The 22046-nt window shown below is 42.5% G+C and overlaps 1 protein-coding gene across 8 annotated transcripts in view; it reads right to left on the bottom strand.

Annotated features, from left to right (window-relative positions):
• Positions 1 to 430: 430 nt before the first annotated feature.
• Positions 431 to 22046, bottom strand: part of MOCOS (molybdenum cofactor sulfurase) — a 60329-nt gene continuing 38713 nt past the window's right edge. For 4 of the 8 annotated variants that reach the window (XM_086372727.1, XM_086372730.1, XM_086372725.1 and 1 more), the window contains exons 10-16: positions 18239 to 18317; positions 16780 to 16904; positions 11295 to 11400; positions 7707 to 7845; positions 6033 to 6282; positions 4613 to 4717; positions 431 to 2185 (exon numbers count right to left, since the gene is read on the bottom strand). In XM_086372727.1, coding sequence (XP_086228853.1) covers positions 4629 to 4717; positions 6033 to 6282; positions 7707 to 7845; positions 11295 to 11400; positions 16780 to 16904; positions 18239 to 18317 — 788 coding nt within the window. In that variant the 3' untranslated portion in view covers positions 431 to 2185; positions 4613 to 4628. The remainder of the gene's footprint in view (positions 2186 to 4612; positions 4718 to 6032; positions 6283 to 7706; positions 7846 to 11294; positions 11401 to 16779; positions 16905 to 18238; positions 18318 to 22046) is intronic. The other 4 variants (XM_086372728.1, XM_086372732.1, XM_086372726.1 and 1 more) reach the window with 1 other exon arrangement.

A 22046-nucleotide genomic window follows, 5' to 3' on the forward strand; every position in this document is an offset into this window, starting at 1 on the left:
GGACAGGGAGGCCTGGCATGCTGCAATTCATGGTGTCACAGAGTCGGACATGACTGAGTGACTGAACTGAACTGAACTGATGCTGTGTACCAGGGACTAATATAATGTTGCAGGTCAATTATACTTCAAAATAAACTCATAGAAAAAGAGATCAAATTTGTGGTTACCAGAGGTGGGACATGGGTGGGAAAATTGGATAAAAGCAGTCAAAAGATACAAATTTCCAGTTATAAGATAAGTAAGTCCCAGGGATGTAAGGTACAACATGATTAATATAATTAACAGTTTTATATTACATAGGAAAGTTGTTAAAAGAGCAAATCCTAAGAGTGCTCATCACAAGGAAAAATTGTACTGGTTTCCATTTCTTTAACTTTATTGGGTTAGCTGAAAACTTCCTTCGGTGTTTTACGTAAAAATAAAAGACACATTTTCATTTTTACCACTAACTTTATTGAACAATGCATTCACCGTTTTGTTCCACTACCTTACGTCATTTTTCAGGCAACTTCATAATTCCATCTTCCCAAAACTTTCTATCTTTTTGAGCAAAGAACTGTTCCAGGTGCCTTTTACAGTCTTCCAAGGAATGGAAACTTTTTCCATTAAGAGACTAAATGGAAATCCGAAGGGGCAATGTCTGGTGAACACAGCATATGAATCAGAACTTCCCAGCCAAGCTGTAACAGCTTTTGCCTGGTCATCAAAGAAGCCTGAGGTCTTGCATTATCCTGATGGAAGATTACACATTTTCTGTTGACTAATTCCAGATGCTATTCGTTGAGTGCTGCTTTCAGTTGGTCTAATTAGGAGCAGTCCTTGTTGGAATCAATTGCTTGGTTTTCCAGAAGGAGCTCACGACAGAAAACTCCCAACCCCACCACATACACAGCATCACCTTCTTTGGAAGAAGACCGGACTTTGGTGTGGTTGGTGGTGGTTCATTTCCCTTGTCCCATGATCTCTTCTGGTCCACATTATGGTATAGCATCTACTTTTCATGGCCTGTCACAATTTGTTTTCGAAACAGAACATTTTTCTTTACATTTCAGTAGAGAATCCTATCGTCAGGAAGGTTTGTTTCACCTAACTTATGTAGAATTGAAACATCAAAGCAATTAACGTAACAAGTGGTGCAAATGATTTTAAACACTTAGTTTTGGTATTTTGAGTTTGTCAGCTATCTACCGTGTGGTATAACGGTGCTTGTTCTCGGTTAATGTCTCAGTTTGATCACCATCAACGTCAACTGGTCTACCTGACTGTGGCATATTGTCCAGTGAGAAGTCTCCAGCACGAAACTTTGCAAACCACTTTTCACACATTCCATCAGTCACAGCACCTTCCCCAGACACTGCACACATCTTTTTCTGCATTTCAGTTGTGTTTTTACCTTTCTTGAAATAATACAGCATATTATGCCAAGAATGTTGCTTTTCTTCTTCAATATCAAAATAGCAATACAAAAATTCACTAATTTTGATGTTTTTTTAAATGCATGCTGATATGACAGCAGTCACAATATTTTAATCTAATAAAATTGTTTCAAATGAAGCTAGACAACTGAGCTCTACTAGCGCCATCTTATGGAGAAAATGAACAAAACTTTTGGCCAGCCCAGTATGTCTATATAAGATGGTTCACTGAACTTGGGGCTTCCTAGGCGGCGCAGTGGTAAAGAATCGGCCTGCCAATGTGCAAGAGACCCAGGTTCGAATCTCTAGGTTGGGAAGATCCCCTGGAGAAGGAAATGGCAACCCACTCCAGTATTCTTGCCTGGAGAATCCATGGACGGAGGAGCCTGGCAGGCTATGGTCCCTGGGGTCGCAAAGCATCGGATATGACTGAGTGACTAAACACACACATGCTGAACTTACGTGGTAATCATTTCATGGTGTATGTAAGTCAAATCATTGTGCTGTACATCTTAAACGTACATAGGGCTGCATGTCAATGATATCTCCATAAAACTGGGAGGAAAAAAAAGAATGAAGAGGGTAAAACAGAAATTTTAATAGATACTGAAAAAAATTCAGGAGCTAGCATCCTGACATTTCTCGGTAGCCGGTATATGGTGGTGTTCCATGTTTTCTTTCAGCAGAGGGAGCACCTGAGATCCTACGGAGAGGTAACATGGAGAAGATAAATCCAAAGACGTATGCATCAGGTACACTCCAAACTTCACCTGTGAACAAAACAGCAACAACAACAAGACAGGTTATTTCAGCAGTTAAAATAATTTTGCAAATGATAACGTTCCACTAAAATTAAGTTGGGTCTTTAAAGACAGGTCCTGAGACTTGATGTGTCCTGTCCGTCATGTAGTAGGAATAGTGAGAAACAGGGAGAATCCTGGACTTCCCTGGTGGTCCAGTGGTAAAGAATCCACGCGCCAACGCAGGGGACACGGGTTCCATCCCCGGTCCAGGAGGCTTCCAGGTACTGCCGGGCAACCAAGCCCATGCGCCACAACTACTGAGCCCACACTCTGCAACAAGGGAAGCATTGCAAGGAGAAGCCTGTGTGCCCCACTAGGGGGCAGCCCCCACGTGCAGCAACTAAGACCCAGCGTAGCCAAAAAAACAAAACAGGGAGAATCCTGATAGCCCATGCATGACACCACAGATCCTCATTCTGAAGAGTTTTTTCCTGATAGTCTTCCACACCTTTTAATTGCTGGACCTTTTATTCTTTCTTCCTTCCTGTATCCCCTGAGTTTCCCACAGGAGGGCTTTGTCCTGCTCTGGGCTTTGGACCCACTGTCAGGCTGATTTCTGCTCTGTTCCCTGATGCAAAAGCCATTCTGTGAAAATATGGGCAAAACTCTGCATTTTCTATAGGAACATGTGATATGCACTAAGTTATCCAAATTCTCCGGAATAAAGATGGAAGGTCCAAAATGAAGAGTCATGTGAATTTACTCAAGGTTTGCCATTAGTGCGAGTGAGCCAGTAGAGTTGCTCCAAAAAGTGAGCAACCCTTTGGAATATGAGACGTGCTCCCAGATATATGTTCATTCCTGGGATCACAGCAGTTGGCCACCACTGTGGTCCAGGCCCCAGGCTAGGGACTGGAACCAAATCAATTCCTTAGTATTTGTGTACATGTAGGTGAGGAGAATCCCAGGGATGGGGGAGCCTGGTGGGCTGCCGTCTATGGGGTTGCACAGAGTCGGACACAACTGAAGTGACTTAGCAGCAGCAGCAGCAGGTGAGGAGTACATGGGAGTTCTCTGTACTTTCTTTGCACTTTTTCTATAAATCTAAATTCATTCCAAAATTTGAGAGAATAAAAGACTTGCACACAAGAATTATCATGATGCTGAAAAATACCATTTCCATGTCTAATAGCATTCGTGCCCACCCATCCCCTCTCCTGACAACCTGTGTGGGGCAGACTCAAGGTCCCCATGCCCCCAGTTGACATGGCCAGCTGCACCTGTGCAGAGAGACACACCAGTATAACACTCAAGTGCAACAGCTCTGCAGACCACACCTGTCCACATCTGAAAGGAAAGTTTTGTCGATCAATGACTGCGAAACAAAAACTCTGGCTTTGGAGAAACACAAGACACAATGCAGACATTTTACCATCACTTAACTTGCCAGGCTGTTACTGGAAAGAGATGAAACACTTGCCTTATTTCTGTTAATTTTCAGGAATTGTTCCACGCAGCCTGACTGCTTACTTGGCTTCCTGGAATACTTTGCAAACAGAAAGTCCTGACAGAAAGTGCGAGCCCGGAACTAAATGAGTCTTCCTAATGAATAATCTGCTATGAAGTCAGCTTTTATCATCTGAATTCCATAACAATAACACTTAGTCATTTTAGCCTTAAGAATATGACTTACAAACTTATTATAGTGAAATTTATTGAATCTTTCTGTGCAGCTATCCTGTTCACTCTAAGGCATTTTTTTCCTTCATGAGATTTCTGTGGCAAAGAAAATAAGATGACAGAATTACTTTACTTACTATTTCTTCCCCCCTGCCCCCACCACCTTGGCCACACCACATGACATGTAGGATCTTAATACCATGACCAGGAATCGAACCAGTGCCCTCTGCAATGGAAGTGCAGAGTCTTAACCAGGGCCACCAGGGAAGTCCCTTTCTTTTCTTTTCTTTTCTTTTTTAAGTATTTCTTATCTATACTCCTTATCTCTTCAACTAAGATTTGAAAGCATCAAAAATATATGTAATTTAAGAAAAGTGAGACCTAGAGGGGTGGGAGGGGTGGAGGGTGGGAGGGAGATTCCTGAGGGAGGGAACATATGTATACTTACGACTGATTCATGCTGTTGTATGGCAGAGACCAACATTATAAAGCGACATTATTACAACATTATAAACCAATTATCCTCCAATTAAAAAAAACAATGTTTTTTAAAAAAATAAAAATAAAAAACAATGTTTTTAAAAAGTGAGGAAATGAATGGAAAAGAAAAATAAGATCATGTCACAGACAAAGTCTGAACCTTGATGGTAGTCCATCAGCCTTAGAATGTTCTCCCACTTCTAGAAATTACTCAGCATTATTAAGGATTAGTTCCAGTGTAGACAACGCATCAGGATCTTAAGATGGGGTGTCGTATTTAGCAATCATGCTTACCTTTCTCTCTCGCCTCTCAGAAAGCTTTTGGAAAACATCTTGGTTTCGTTGTCCAGTTTGCTGATCGATGCAAATCATCTGACATCTGTGACAAGGTCCCAAAACCTGGGCGGTGAGAAGTGAAAAGACAGCGTTGTCCTGAAACTGACCCAACTGTCCCACTCTGCAGGGAGGAATCTGGGTCCAAGAGGAATGGTTATAAACAGCCAATTTCAGACTCAGAGAGAAACGCTCCAGCTGCAAGGAGCCTAGAGTGCCGCCTCTTCCCAATGCCCGCTAGGGAATCACCCACATGTGTTTGCCAGCTGACAGACCCCTGCAGCAGGGTTTTGTAGAAAAAGAAAAGTGTGGTTGTGACTCGCAGGTGGTTATCAGGGGGTGTGGGGCTTCCTCCAGGGAACAAAGCACTGATTGCAGGACATACTGGGAGGAGATGGCCAGCCACACACCCTGTGCTGCTGTGATGGCCACAGATCACTTGAGACTTGGGCAAGTAGCTCACGCAACCGCAGGTGCCCCTGTGAAACACACTGCAGTTTGCACCAAGGCCTGGCATTCCTGTGGGTGGATGCACTCAGCTCTTCTCCTTTGAAGCCAAGTGCATGGTTTTTCATGCTTTGCTTGATCAATAATATTGCCATAAAGGTCTTAATTCACATAACTCTCTCATGTTTGAATCTTTTAGGCTAAATCTCTCAAAATGAGGTTATAAAGTCAATACATATAAAGCTCTTATGACTTGATGATACCCAGTGAGAAACTGCTTTCCAAAAGAGATGTGCTGGATCTTTTTGCCTTGTAACTGCTTCAGCACTGAGTATTACCACCAACAAACATCTCTTAAGCATTTACTTAAAAAATTTGCTATAATTGAAGTATAGCTGATTAATGATGTTTCGGGTATACAGCGAAGTCATATAAAAAAAAAAAAATAACCCATTACAGTTTATAAGATTCTGAGTACAGTTCCCTGTGCTACCCAGTAGGTCCTGGTTGGTTATCTATTTTATATATGTCAGTGTGTATCCATTAATCCCAGGCTCCTCATTTAGCACTTACTTTTTGAAAGACACAGTATTAACTACAGCTTATATTTTTTAACATCTGCATAGGACAACATTGTATGGATGTAACCTAATTTATTCAACCTCCCTGTTATGGGTATTTAGGATATTCTCCAATTTGTATATTTATAATGTATTGCAATAAGTAATTTTGTGGTGTATCTTCACCTATTTGTAAGAGTATTTATTGTGGGATATACTTCTACAAGTAAATTTATTGGGTCAAAGGGCATGTATATTTTGACTTTCACTAATGGATGTTTATTAAGTATCATGACCTAAAGAAAGCAAAGCATCTGAGAGAGGCTTTTTAAAGTCTTTCTTATACTCATGTCCCCACGAATCTTACAACTTACCTGTTAGAAAGTAAGTTTCTGACAGTGATCCTGGTCTAGTTGTAGTTCTCTTTCCTTTTCCTTCTTTTCTTCCTCTCTTTCTCCCTCTCTCTCCATCTATCATATATTGAGTGTTTACTTTGGCCAAGGTAGGATATGTCAGAGCAGGTCCTTTTACAGCATGGCAAGGGCACAGCAATAGAAAATGAAGAAGAGGAAGGCAGGATGGAGAGATGAGGGGAACGGCAGGAAGGCTGGCGCAGAGAGAGGTCTGCGGGAGAGAAAAGAGATGGCTTTTTCAAGGGGGAGCAGCTTCCAGCATAAGAGGAAGTTTGGAGAGGTGAATGGATAGCAAAGCTCCATGGGGCATCCGTGTGCATGTGTGTGTGTGTGTGTGCCACGCAGTTTATCGCTACCCTCACCTGCAGGGCTTCCCAGGTGGCACTAGTGGCAAAGCGCCCACCTGCCAGTGCGGGAGACATAAGACATGTGGGTTCCATCCCTGGGTTGGGAAGATCCCTTAGAGGAGGGCATGGCAACCCACCCCAGTATTCTTGCCTGGAGAATCCCATGGACAGAGGAGCCTGGCGGGCTAGAGTCCACAGGGTTGCAAAGAGTTAGACACGACTGAGCAACTGAGCACACACAGCACACACACCACCTGCAGAGCTCTGAAACCTGCCATTAGAGATTAAATTACTGCTTGCTGCTTTCCTGGAAGTTAAAGCTGCTCTGTGCAGAGGACCCGTCCTTCTGTCCCCAGCTCTTCCTTAGCTGTCCCGGCCATTCGTTTTGTCAGCAACCACGGCACACTGACTCTGGGTCAGGGCTGTTCTAGACCCTAGGTGGACGGTGGGGAATAAATAGACTTGGTCCCACCCTCCTACACTCTGAGGAAATAAGCGGACACTGTGCGGAGTGTAACCCCGTGGTGGGTCAGGAACAGCCTTCCCAAGGAGGTAACATCTGAGCTAGACCTGAAGGAGCTGCAGGAGTGCACCAGGCAGAGGGGACAGCAAGGGCAAAGGTGCTGAGGCAGGAATCTTGGCTTGTTGAGGGGATGGAGAGAAGGTCCGCAGGACAGGCAGAGGAGGAGGGGGTGCCGACCTCAGGGAGATGGGAGCGGCCATGGGGCTCGGGGCTTGGGGGCCTTATCCACTCTCATGAGGAATGTAGATGTCAGCTGAAGACTTGAGATTTGGGGACCCCAAAGCCTGAGGAGGCAGGACAATTTGGTGCCTAATCCTTTGACTGCAAGCTCCTCCCCAGCTTCCAGTGAGGCCAGAAGGAAGAACGCGAGAAGTACAGCCGCCCCAGATGCCGAAGGACCATGAAGCATCTGGACGTCCTCCGGGAGCTCCAGACAGCAAGTTTCAAGAGGAGGAAGTTCTCACAGACACAAACATTCCAAGAAATAGCTAGTCTAGATATAGCGACGAGGTCTGTACCTCCATCACCTGTACATTCTCTCTTCTTCATGTGAAACGGCCACCCTCCTTGAAGGAAGGATGGATGGATCATTCCAAACGGCGACCCAGGATGCAGATGTCACATACCCTCCTGCTGAGGTTTTGTGGGTAAGAGTCAACCCCAAGGGTGGGATTCCCTTCTATCAGCTACTATCCCAGCCAAGGGTTGAGGTCAATCCCCACTGACAACCCTTAAGGAAAGATAATAGGACTTCTGGGAACTTACCTGGAAACGCAAGGAACCAATTGAAATTTCATCCCATTTCTCTTCTTCAAAAGCCCTTGTTCCGTTGGTAATAATATTGGCACGGAACCGTGAGATGAGATTGTTCATTGGGAATAATTCTTCTTTGCCATTCTCACAGCTTTTTAAGACACACCAGAAAGAGAAAAGGTGGGGAGGCATGGATAACTGCACTATTGTAGTAAGTCAACATTCCTGCCATTCAATGCCTGAGTTCAGCAGCTGTACTGTGGCCTGAGGTTTAGATGATCAGAAGCTTTTATCATGAGTGTAAGGCTAAAAGACACACTGCTGTTGTCAGACCTCCAGGATCTCCCCTAGAATATGGTCCCACCTGCAGAGAAGAAGCTCACAAGAAGCAGTGCAATGAGTGAGTCGGTCCTTGCTGACGCGATGAAGAACTTTGGTAAACCCAGTGAACAGGGAGGGGTCAAGTGGATACACTTGTAAGAAAATACTAGTGAGTAAGGACAGGGCATTTAAAGAATGTCAACAGGCTTAATTACCAAGGACCTAAAAAGTACCAAGAGCTCACACTCTTTTTGGATATTTTTGGATATTAGACCATCATAAAGCTGTATAGGGTACATACAAGGGAGGTTTGAATATGTATTTTCTACGGAGAACCGGTTGCAGGTTACCAGAGGTGAGAGGTGGGCAGAATGCATGAAGGGGGTCGAAAGGTACAAACTTCCAGTTATAAACAAGTCATGGGGGTATAATGTACAGCATGGCAGCTATAGTTAATAATAGTGCATTGTCTAAAAAAATACTGTATTGCATATTTAAAAGGTGCTAAGAGAATAACATTTAAAAGTACTCATCACAAGAAACATTTTTTGCAGCTATGTGTGGTGACAGATGTTAACTAGAATTATTGTGACCATTTCTCAGTATATACAAATATGGGATCGTGTGGTACACCTGAAACCAATATAATGTTGCCTGTCAACTGCACCTCAATTAAAAAACTTTATTTACTAACTTCCATCCTGTTTGCAGTTTTAACTAGGTGTATGTTATTTATGTAATTTTCCTGTTTAAAATTTTTGTTTACTACCACGAATGAATGAATGAAGGTCATTCAGTTGTGTCTGACTCTTTTGACCCCATGGACTATACAGTCCATGGAATTCTCCAGGCAAGAATACTTGAGTGGGTAGCCTTTCCCTTCTCCAGAGGTACCATGATAAGGCTCCCTGTACCTCCATGCATCCCATTCCCTAAGGTAAAAAAGCACTGAAAAAGTATCTGAAAACTTCAGCAGACAAGCACACAGTATAACCCCATTAAGTTGAATTCAACCTTTTTGGCACCAGGGACTGGCTGCATGGAAGACAATTTTTTCCTGGATGAGGGTTGGTGGGGGTGGTTCGGGATGATTCAAGGGCATTACATTTAATGTGTGCTTTATTTCTATTATTATTAAATCAGCTCTACCTCAGATCATCAGGCATTAGACCCTGGAGGTTGGGGACCCGTTCTAGAATGAAAAAAGCCATACTAGTGATGTTCCATGGGGTTGACTGAGAGGGGGCATGAGGAGGGGTCTGGGGCACTAGAAATGTTCACGGCTTGATCGAGGCGGTGGCTCCATGGGTATATAGACATCTGTAAACATTCACTGAACTATGTACTTATGATTTTTGCCCTTCATTGCACATTAATAAAAAAACTTTTAAGTTTCGGGGGGGATCTTTGAGCACACTGGAGCCTGCCCTGGAGATAGAACTGAAAGGCTCTGGGGGAGAGAAAGGGGTCCATGTCTGTATCCCAATCCCCTCCAAACAGTGGACAGCCAGAAGCAGCCAGGGACCAGAATAACCAAGTCCAGCTTTGCATTATGTGCAATTCCCAGGGCCAGTGACAACCGCAGGTCCCTGTGGGAAAGGAGCGGGTTAGCAAGTCCCAATCCTGATATCCTTTGATTCCGGATTTACCCTCCAGGTGATAAGCCCTCCCCTGTGCTTTATGAAAGGGAAAGTTTTGCGTCTAAAAGCTATCAGCATCAGTATGTATATAAGAGCATCCACCAAATTAAAAAAACAGAACCAGGGATGCTCACCACGTACTAACCACAGGCTGTTTCTCTTATCTTTGATCACCTGTCCTTCCTACCCCCACCACTTGTCAGCTTTTCACTAAACCAGCTGATAGGAACCAGAGGTGCATCAAGCCACCTCTTCTTCCACACCAAGAATTCCAAAAAACCACAAACCTGATCTCTCCAGGGCTCCGGGCACCTAAGAAAGAGGGTCACTCAGTGCTGGGAAAACTCAGTGAACACCCAAGGACCACGCATCACGTTTCTGCCCCCAAACAGGGCAGGATGGACCTCAGCAAGGGAAAACCATTATGTGTCTTTGCCGATGACGATAAATAGCAATTGGGAAGCCCACGTGATGCAGTGGTAAAGAATCCACCTACCAATGCAGGAGACACAAGAGACGCAGGTTTGATCCCTGGGTCAGGAAGATCCCCTGGAGTAGGAAATAGCAACCCACTCCAGTATTCTTGCCTGAAAAATTCCACAGACATAGGAGCCTGGTGGGCTACTGTCCATAGGGGTTGCAAAGAGTCAGACACGACTGAGTGACTGAGCACACACATAAACAGGAATTACTACAAAACTACCATCTTTGTTGTTCTTATTAAGCTACATGTGTACATGTCTGCGTGTGTGCACACAGGTGCTGGGGACCACACGGCACGTGATAGTCACACGAGCGTGGCTCAGGACACAGACAGGTGTGGACGAATGAGCCACCTGTCTCTTACATAATAGCTTTTTTTGTCCCAATGGTCTGATTACCTCTGGATTTCAATTTCCTCTAAAAACCAATGAAGGGGCTTGAAGCCCCCAAGCCCCTTTCTGGAGCTGACCTTTCCAGAGTCCTTGGGAGGTCTCTGGGTGGGAGTGAGCAGGCAAGGGCACTGGTTCTGTCTGATGATACAGATGACATCTGCAGTTATAACTTGAAAAGCATGACTGCTATTTTCACTCAAAATAACTGTGGAAGGAGGGCAAGGCTCCTAGGGGCCAGGGAACAGTGGGAGGGTGGGCAAAACAACTGTGTCCAATTGCTGACAATTCCATTAAAGCAAATGTTAAGAACTGAAATGATTAGACAGTGAGAGTTGGCATTCTCCACTAAGCATCTTGAGGGCATCAAGAAGGACACTGGAAGATAAAGCAGAACCCTCCAAAAGATTGAGGTAAACTGTTTTGTGACTTCTCTGGACCTTGGTTTCTCAGTGAAGGGTCTGGACTCAAGATTCTCAGAATTTTTCTCCCCAGGCAGGTGACTGGCTCACTCCCAGGGGCAAGTGGTTACACCTGTTTGCTATTCCCAAAGTGTTAGTCACTCAGTCATGTCCAACTCTTTGTGACCTTACAGACTGTAGCCTGCCAGGCTTCTCTGTACATGGAATTCTCCAGGCAAGAATACTGGAGTGGGTAGAGCCATTCCCTTCTCCAGGGGATCTTCCCAACCCAGGGATCGAATCTGGGTCTCTTGCATTGCAGGCATTTTTTCCCAAGGTAAATAGCAAATAGTAAAGGAATCTTACCTTGTGCTTAATTGCTGCTGAAGTTCCAAAATACTGGATCTGTTTATCAGCAGATACTGTGCCTCATTCACCAGAGAAAGGGTGGCTGTCGTGTGAGCAGACTGATCTAAAAAAGGATGGAGTATTTAAAAGAAGGGCTGCTGGACAGAGAAACAAGCTAAGTGTCCACGGATGGGTAAACAGATGAGCAAACTGTGGCATACATGCACAATGGGGTATTATTCAGCCATTAAAAATGAAATCTTGCCATTTGCAATAACATGGAAAGAGCTTGAGGGCATTATGCTAAATGAAATAAGTCAGACAGAGAAAGATAAGTTCTGTATGATCTCACTTATAGGTGGAATCTAAAACAAACAAACAAAAAACCCCACCAAAAAACAAGCAAACAAAACACAACAAAACAAACTCATAGAGCAGACTGGTGGCTGCCAAAGGCAAGGGGGCGGATGGGCAATATGGGTGAAGGGGATCAAAAGGTGCAAACATCCAAGCACAAAATATATGTCTTGGGGAGGGTAATGTATACTGTGGCAACTATAGTTAATAAAACTGTATTGTCTATTTGAAAGCTGCTAGGAGAGTAAATCTTAACAGTTGTCATCAAAAGAAAAAAAAAATGTAACTATGTATGGTGACTCATGTTACCTAGACTTGTGATGATCACTTTGCAATACATACAAATATCAAATTATTATGGCATACACCTGCAACTAATATAATGTTGTATGTCAATAATACTAAATTCAAAAATTTAAACTAAATTTAAAAAGAAGAGTTGCTTTCTTGGAATGCAAATGAATTGTGCTTCTATTGGCTTGCATTTTTAAATAATACAGATTATTTCTACAAGGGAAAAATTGGTGCCTGTGGGAATAATAAAAATGTTCTAAGCATAATTCAAACAGGAAGAAAATTAGCTCCTAGAAGATTGTTACTAATCTAGAAAAAATAATAAAATGCTGATGTTAAATTGTTCCAGCAAAAGAGACTTGAACGTAACATTCTGAGAAGAGATGGAGCTGTGGGGAAGTAGGGGGGCTCTTCCCCAAGAAAGAAGAAGGACCTTGATGAGGGTCCTGGGCCCAGGAAGATCTGTATCTAGTCAGGGAATCTGGTTAAGGAAAGGTGGGGTTTGCCCTTAGCCAAGTTTGTAATACTGACTTTGTTGTTGTTCAGTCACTAAGTTGCATCCAACTCTTTGTGTCCCCAGGGACTATAGCCTGACAGGCTCCTCTGTCCCTGGGATTTTCCAGGAAAGAATACTGGAGTGGGTCGCCATCTCATTCTCCAGGGGACCTTCCTGGACCAGAGATCAAACCCACGTCCACTGCCTTGGCAGGTGGATTCTTTACCACTGAGCCACTAGGGGAGCCCAATATTGACCTTAGATATATATAAATAAGACAAGTTTTAAAACTATAGAAAAGTTTTTTTAAAAAAAAGGAGTGGAAAAAAATATCAAAGTCATACAGAACTGCCTCAACCTGTCACCCAGCTTTGATCAGCCACTTGTTGGGTGTGCCAGAGCTGTCATTATAGATGCTGATATGAAAGGGTTGCCTGACCAAAACCTAGAGAGCTGTTGCAGATTCAGGCCTGTGGACGCCAGGGTCCCTAAGAATGGACAGTGCCAAGAGAATTGCTTACAGGTTCTCTGCCTCCATGGCTTCTTTGCAAGAACAGCTCATCAGAGCAGCGAGGTGCCCACAAAAGGCCCTTCTCACCCTTCACTGGGAAAGACCGCACCTTTCCTATGGCATTTTGGCCCTGGGGCTAAAAATCTGGGTGGAAAACAAAAGCCCCATTCACAGCCCTGGAGTCTGTGCTAAGAAAATAAAAGTCCCTCAAGTACGGGAGAATGATTCTCCTGTAGGTCAGATGACTTCCAATTCTTTGCTAACCACAAAACTGCCGGAACTAATTAAGCTGTCAAATGACAGATGATTAAAGTCATCCTGATGTTAGATCCCTGTGCCTCAGACGAAAAGTTTGAGTGACAGCCTGCTAACCAAACTCCGTCATCCCCAACTATTGACTTAAATAAGATTCTTCAGAAGAGAACCAACGCCCAGCACCAGCTATTCTGATCATAGACGATAGCTGTTCATGGACACGGGAATTAATCACAGGCAGCCAGTCATCTCATTAAGAGATTCATTTTCCACTATTTTTTCTCTTTATGTTTAATAGCTATTTTTCAAATTTTATAATATAGTTTTTATTGCTTTGATCAACTGTGTTGATTTAAAAAAAATTATTAAAATTCATGATAAGAACTCAACCCGGAAAAAAATGTCCTAACACTGAGACACTACAATCACAGAAAACTTTTAAAAATTTTATGCATTTCAATTCATATATAATTTTAGTTTAAGGTAAATATGATAGGGTGATCAAGGAAAGATTTTTCAAGTATAAAATATACAACACTAAGATAAAATTCCATCAAGGAAGTGGAATGGCAATCCAAGTTGAAGAAGGAAAAGGAAAGAAAGACAATTTCTATACATTAAAAATATTTTTTCAGGATTTCCCTGCTGATCCATTGGTTAAGAACCCACACTTCCACTTCTGGGGGTATGGGTTAGCTCCCTAGTTGTGGAACTAAGATTCTGCATGCCTTGAGATGAGGCAAAAAAAACAAACAAAAAAACAGTTTGTTCATATACATATTTTTTAATGAATACTCATAAGAATCAAATTATTATGATAATGAGATTCTACTGGCTTATATTTAAAAGGGCAAAATATGAGTTTTCATGTTAGTGACTACAAGTATACTTTATTTTGTGCTTCCTGGTAAAGAACCCGCCTGCCAATGCAGCAGACTTAAGAGACATAGGTTCGATTCCTGGGTCTGGAAGATCCTCTGGAGGAGGACATGGCAACCCACTCCAGTATTCTCACCTGGAGAATCCCACGGACAGAGGAGCCTGGCAGCCTACAGTCTATGGGGTTGCAGAGTCGGACACGACTGAAGCAACTTAGTTCACAGCACACACAAACTTCATTTTATTGAATTCCACCTTAATCGAACCTCACAGTTACCTCGCAGGTATTGTACTTTTTATAAATTGAAGGTTTGTGCAACGCTGCATCAAGCAAGTCTACTGCGCCGTTTTCCCAACAGCACCAACAGCATGTGCTCACTTCACGTTTCTGTGTTGCATTTTGGTAGTTCTTGCAATGTTTCAATCTTTTTCATTATTATATTAGTTATGGTGATCTGTGATGTTACTATGTTATATGATCTATGTTCCTAGGTTATGTGATCTTTGATATTACTATGACTTGCTGAAGGCTGAAGTATTTTTAATTAAGGTATGCACACTGATTTTTAGACTTAATCCTATTACATACTTAATAGATTATGGTAGAGTATAAACTGGAGAAGGCCAATGGCACCCCACTCCAGTACTCTTGCCTGGAAAATCCCATGGATGGAGGAGCCTGGTGGGCTGCAGTCCATGGGGTCGCTGGGCGTCGGACACGACTGAGTGACTTCACTTTCACTTTTCACTTTCATGCATTGGAGAAGGAAATGGCAACCCACTCCAGTGTTCTTGCCTGGAGAATCCCAGGGACAGGGGAGCCTGGTGGGCTGCTGTCCATGGGGTCGCACAGAGTCAGACACGACTAAAGCGACTTAGCAGCAGCAGCAGCAGAGTATAAATATAACTTTTATACGCACTAGAAAACCAAAAAAATGTGTGACTTACTTTTGTGGTGGTCGGAAATTGAACCCACAATATTTCCAAGGTAAGCCTGTATATATGCAATATGCTGGAAATCACATCCTTTGCAACTGCTTAAACTACTTTTAAAAAATTTAGGTGACAGTGTAAAGAGGTAGTGTAGTTTAAAAATTTTAAGTGTTTAAATACCTAGACCCAGACCATCAGAGACCACACCACCATAAATGGCATCTTTGAAATATAATGTTCACAAGCTGACACTCCCTGATCTTGCATCGAGCAGGCAACAGATTCACTCTGCTGCCTACTTCACCTGCCCAGGTTCCATCTCCTATCAGGACAGTCAGAGCCTGCCTGACCTCTTTGCTTCCTTCTTCTCTCTCTCCATTGCAGCCTCTACACCTCACCAGGGATATCTTTCTGATACAAGAGCATCATGAAACTCCCCAGCATAGAATTCTTCAATGAGTCTCCCACCCACAAGATAGTGCTTCTGACTTAGCAGCATGGTCATCTCATCTCCCCATCTCTTACCCCATCACCTGCCTATCCACATCCCACCCTCCTAAACCCTTCCCTGAGCCCATGAAATGCCAAGCCCTGCCAGTAATCTTCAGCAATCTTCTTGCCTCTTTCTGCCTAGAATAGTCCTACTCTCCTGTTAAAATGTAACTCCAAACTCACCTCTTCCCTGAAGCCCAAGACTCATTCCAGGTGTAGACTTACAAGCCAGTCTCCCTGAGAGCTAGTGACTAAGCCAGGTCGTTCGTGCCCAAATCAGGAATGTAGCAACTATCCAGTCCACTGATTTAGTCATCTAGTATTTACTGAGCAACCACTATGTATCAGGTCTGTTCTAAACACTGAGCACAAAGCACTGGACAAAGCAGAGAAAAATCCTTCCCTCGCCAAGTTTATGATCTAGCAGAGAGAAGGCAGAACATAAACAGGATAACTGAGTAAAATGTTTGCCTTCTAGGATGTGAAATGTGCCACAGAGGGACCTCCCTGGTGATCCAGTGATTCAGACTTCACGCTGCCAGTGCAAGGGGTGAAGGCTCACTCTCTGGTGAGGGAACTAAGATCCCACATGGTCTGTGGCATGACCAACAGATTAAAAAAAAGAAGAACCACAGGGAAAAATAAAACAGGGAATGAGCTGGGAGGTTCAAGAGGGGGCTCTAGTTCATAGGAGGGCAGTCAGGCAAGGGTCCCCTGAGAAGGCGATATTGGAACAGACACGTGAAAGCTCACTCTTCGCATACCTCAAAGTACTTTCTTTGACCTCTAAGTACTTTCTGTGACCTCAAAGTACTTTCTTCTCTAAAGTCTCATTTTATGCTCACAACAGCTTACGGCAGGAAAAACTGTCAAAACCCTTAAACCTAAGTAATTGAGGTCTGCAGAATTCCAACACCATGAGGTTCAAGGATTTGCCAAGGTGTCACAATCACTTGGTGTCAGGACAGAAATCCAGATTTTCTTAGGATATAGCAAGCTACCAATGTTTTTATTAAAAAAAAAAAAAACTAACCGATTTTTCTAAACATGCAGAACTGAGGCAGAGAGCTTGAGCGGAGCCTGCAAGCCCGCCTGTCCCCTCAGGGTCAGTCTGAAGGCCACGCATGGGCCCTGCTGACCTGCGGGGTCACCTCGGCACCTGTCTGCCCAAGGCCTACCACCCCCACTTCACGAGCAGATTACCCTGTCGACCTATTTTGTGGACTGATGTTCATGTCTGCTGAGTCCAAGTTCCTGTCCCCTAAGAAGCAATCCAAATGTAATACCTTTGCCATGTTTCTTCTTTGCATTTCTTTGAAAGTCTGAACTTTGTTTGATCAAATGATAGGGACGGCCAAAAAACTTTGACAGCCAGTTGGAAATTTTTTCTCCACAATCATATGTGTTTACCCTGACAAAAAAGAAAAAGGAAAGATGGTGAACATTATGTAGTATTCCTTTAAGTAATTGAAATAGCAAAATGTTATATAGTATAATATAACAGAATATAGAATATAATGAAGTCCCCAGCAATATAGAAACCTAAAGTGACAGGTGTGCTTAGGAAGCTGCAGAGAGATTTTCAAGGCCAGGGGAGGCCTGAGATTTGTGCCTTTTACACAGTTTTCAGATCAAATTAAAAGCTTTAGAAATTTCTCTTTCTACCTCTCCTTTTACCTAAATCTAATCTCAACCAGAAAACATGTGGAATACAAATTTTCTGATTGTGGGTCCCAATCTTATGGTTCCTAGCCCATCTAATACCCCAACCAATTAAACCCCCCAAACACAAAAATTATTAACTTCACAGTTCACTAGTGATTTATATACTAGTAGAAGGCTTTTAAAATGCCACTGGCTTTTAGTGAACACAATAAAGCAGTCAGTGGGTACATTTGTGTTCAGGAAATCATGGTATATGCATAGTGCTGATCAGACTGCATTTCCTTCTGCCCTGCAAACAAGTAAGTCATGAAGGGATATGTCAAACACTTAAGCTACACACATCCAAACTGGATTCAAGCTGTTAGCACCTCTGGGTCACACTGGGAGGACGGAGGGCTATGGACACGCTCAGGAAAGGCGGAAAGGTGATAGTGTGAGGATGGTCCTCTACCCAGTTGAGCATCGTGGGCCCTGGCCGTGCTGGAGGCCCATGGGGTGAGCACACTCTGCACCCTCTTGCCAGTTCTTGTGCAGATTTAAACACTCATCAAAGCACATTTTCAATCAGAGTAATGAATTTTGGGTGAATATTTTGGAAAGTTACTATAGCAAATCTTCCCATGGAGAGAAATACAGCCATTTCAGGGTGAAAGTAAAAGCGTTAGTCACTCTGTCATGTCCGACTCTTTGACACCCAGTGGACTGTAGCCCACTGGGCTCCTCTGACTATGGAATTCTCCAGGGAAGAATACTGGAGGGGGTTGCCATTCCCTTCTCCAAGGGATCTTCCTGACCCAGGGATTGAGCTCACAACTCTTATACTACAGAGCAGATTCTTTCCTGTCTGAGTCTGCAATTATTTATCCCTGGTTTCATGTAGCTGCATCTGAGAGGACTGGCATTTTCTGGTTAATAATGCCTTTTGGATAGCGTGAACTCAGGCTTCTTATACTGGGAACCATGAGTGCTGGATATAATGAAAATGGACTTAGGTGCATCTTTCAAAGCACCAGAGAGAATGTCTGCAAAGTGACGTTTCATTCTTCCCTTCCCTGAGAGTTTCACCTGCCACAGTCTCACCTGTCCGCACAGACTTTGCTTTGGCAAATCTGAACCTGCTCACTGTTCTCCTCAAGAGGCACCTCTATAGGCTCCATCCCTAATGAACAAAGGTTAGAGACAAATTTATCATCATGCAAAAAAGAGCAAGTATATGTTTTTAAAGTCCATTATTCTGAAATATACAAGAATTAATGAGCTGGGCAATTGGTTGAGCCAAATAAGTGGCTGGGTCTTAGAAATCTCTTTATAACACAGAGATTCTCTTCCTCATTGTTAGCACCACCAGCAGCAGGTGTACCGAGCAGCTTTCTCGCGGGAGACCCTGCACTGGGGCAGTCACATCCATAGTCGCTGCGATGCTGTAAATTCCTCTGAAAGATGTCTCTCCCTCTGGAGGACTCCACATCCTGATGTCATTGCTCTCTAAGCTACCTAGATCCTCTAGAAATAGACAGGCTGGCATGAAGGCTCGGTCTGGAAGGAGGTCAGCATAGAGTGTCAATTCTCCTAGCTCCTAGGAGTCAACATCAAATTGGATTCCTGAATCAAACATCATTAGTGCTAAAAAAAAAAAAAACTGTTACCATGTCAGTGGAGTTGGGAAGTGATTCTTCTCTAAAAAGTTTTTATACACATTATACATACAAAGGAGCATACAACATATGTACATAAACTTAGAATAAAATATGCGGAAGAAACTAGAGGAAATTGATCCAGGGCCCCTGAAGAGTGTAAGATTGTTGATAAAGGCTGGAACAGCTGAGGCATGCTGCCACTCTGCATGCCTTCTCATCCTTCATGAGTCATTAAAAATACAGGGACAGGCATGAAGCCAAGATGCCTGAGTAGAATCCGTGGTGGCCCTTCTCTGTGGATACCTCCTCTGTGGCCCACCTGTGCTCTCCAGCCATACAGATTCATGTGATATTTGGTAGAAACTAACACAATACTGTAAAGCAATTATCCTTCAATTAAAAATAAGTAAATTTTGAAAAATTTACACACAAATGTTCATAGCAGCATTATTCATAATAACCACAAGTGGAAACAATCTAAATATCCCTCAACTGATAAATGGATAAAAAAATAAGTATGTCTAATTGTTCAACAGTATGATGATCCTTAGAAACATTATGCTAAGTGAATACAGTCATATACTGTATGATCCCAATTACATGAAACATCCAGAACAGGCAAACCCATAGAGACAGAAAGTAGATTAGTAGTGGCCGGGGACTGGGGATGAGGTTGGGAATAGGAAGTGACTGCTGGTGGGTACGGGCTTTTTCATTTAGGATGAGGACAAAGTGTTCTAAAGTTTATTGTGGTGATGACTGTAAATATACAAGAATAATAATAATTGAATGGTACAGTTCAAATGAATACATTTTGTGGAATGTTCTATAAATATTGATCAGGCTAGAAGAAATAAATAAAAAGGTGGAAAATGATATACTATGCAAACACTAACCAAAACAGAGCTGAATGGTAGGATTTGTAACAAAGAATTTCACACTTCAAACTTTGGAACAAAGAAAATTATGATATATAAAGAGGAACATTGTTTAAAGAGGGACCAATTCACCACGAAGTCAAGTATACTATGTGAAGCAAAAACCAACAGAACTAAGGAGAAAGCAGACAAATCGACAATTACAGTTGAGGACTTCAACACTCTTTTTTCAGTCATTAACAGAACTAGTAGCAAGTGCATAAAAAGCCAGCAGGTATATAGAAAAACAGCAATACTGATCAACAAAGTGGATATAACTGACATCTACAGAACACTCCACCCAACAACAGAATACACATTCCTCTCAAGTGTATATGGAACACTCATGGCAATAAATCACATCCTTGGTTATAACCCAAAACTTAACAAATTTTAATGAATTTAAAATCTACAAAGTAAGTACTCTCTTTTGGAGAGTTTATGGAATTAAACTAAAATCAATAACAGAATGAAAATAAGAACATCTCCAAATATATAGAAATTAACACACTTCTGTAATCGATGGGTCAAAATGAACATACAGAGAGCAAGTAAGTACATCAAAAGATGCTTAACATCATTAGCCAGTAGGGAAATCAAATTAAAATCATGATGGGATGCCATTACACACCTATTAAAATAAATAATACAAAACACTGACAAAAACTGACCGGATGTGGAGCAACTAGAACTCTCATACACTACTGGTGGAAATGAAAACAATTAATTCCAGAAAATGGTCTGGAAGTTTCTTTTAAAAGTAAATTACCCTTAATATATGACCCTGCAATCAACTCTTAGTATTTATTCTAAAGAAATGAAAACTTCTGAGCACCCAAAAACCTGTACATGAATGTTAAAAGCAGCTCTATTCATAATTTCTCAAAACTAAAAATGACTCAGATGCCCTTCAGTAGATAAAAAGAGGACATACCACACTCAAGTATGTCCATACAACGGAATACTACTCAACAATAAAAAAAGAATAAACTACTGATTCATGCAATAACTTAGATGGGACTTAAAGGCCTCATGCTGAGTGAAAGAAACCAACATCAAAAGGTTACAGATTGTGTGTTTACATTTATAGAACATCCTCAAAAAAAACTAACAGTGATAATTTTTAAAGGGTAAAAAAAAAAAAAAGCCATAGTGATAGAGCTTTGACTGCCAGGTGTTAAGGACGGGGAAAAGAGAGACTAAAAAGGGATGGCATGAAGGAGTTTCCTGGGGTTTCGTTTCTTGTTTTGTATCTCGATTATGGGAGTGACTATTCAATTGTGTGCATGGGTTAAAATTCATACAGAGAACAAAAGGCCAAGAACAGCCAGGACCATTTGGAAGCATGGGGTGGAAGGACCAGCCCTATCAGTTATTGTTGTTCTTCGGTCACTCAGTCGTGTCCGACTCTTTGTGACCCCATGGACTGCAGCACGCCAGGCTTCCCTGTCCTTTACCATCTCCTGGAGCTTGCTCAAACTCGTGTCCATCAAGTTGGTGATGCCATCCAACCATCTCATCCTCTGTCATCCCCTTCTCCTCCTGCCTTCAATCTTTTCCAACATCAGGGTCTTTTCCAATGATTCGGCTTTTCCCATCAGGTCACCAAAGTATTGGAGCCTCAGCATCAGCCCTTCCAATGAATATTCAGAGCTGATTTCCTTTAGGATTGACTGGTTGGATCTCCTTGCTGTCCAAGGGACTCTCGAGTCTTCTCCAAAACCACAGTTCAAATGCATCAATTCTTGGGCACTCAGCCTTCTTTCCAGTCCAACTCTCACATCTGTACATGACTACTAGAAAAACCATAGCTGTGACTATATAGACCTTTGTCAGCAAAGTAATGTTTCTGTTTTTTAATATGCTATCTAGGTTTGTCATAGCTTTTCCTCCAAGGAGCAAGCATCTTTCAATTTCATGGCTGCAGTCACCATCTGCAGTGATTTTGGAGCCCAAGAAAATAAAATTTGTCATTGTTTCCATTTTTTCTCATCGATTTGCCATGAAGTTATGGGACCAGATGCCATGATCTTAGTTTTTTGAATGTTGAGTTTTAAGCCAGTTTTTTTCACTCTCTTCTTTCACTTTCATCAAGAGGCTCTTTAGATCCTCTTTGCTTTCTGCCATTAGGGTAGTATCATCTGCATATTCGAGGTTATTGATATTTCTCCTGGCAATCTTGATTCCAGCTTGAGCTTCATCCAGTCTGGCATTTCACATGATATACTGTGCATGTACATTAAATAAGCAAAGTGACAAAATACAGCCTTGACATACTCCTTTCCCAGTTTTGAACCTGTCTATTGTTCCATGTCTGGTTCTAACTGTTGCTTC

The sequence above is a fragment of the Bos grunniens genome, chromosome 24, assembly GCF_055505025.1.
Source record: "Bos grunniens cultivar Pamir isolate PY7600 chromosome 24, Bosgru_T2T1.0, whole genome shotgun sequence".
Taxonomy (NCBI): domain Eukaryota; kingdom Metazoa; phylum Chordata; class Mammalia; order Artiodactyla; family Bovidae; genus Bos; species Bos grunniens.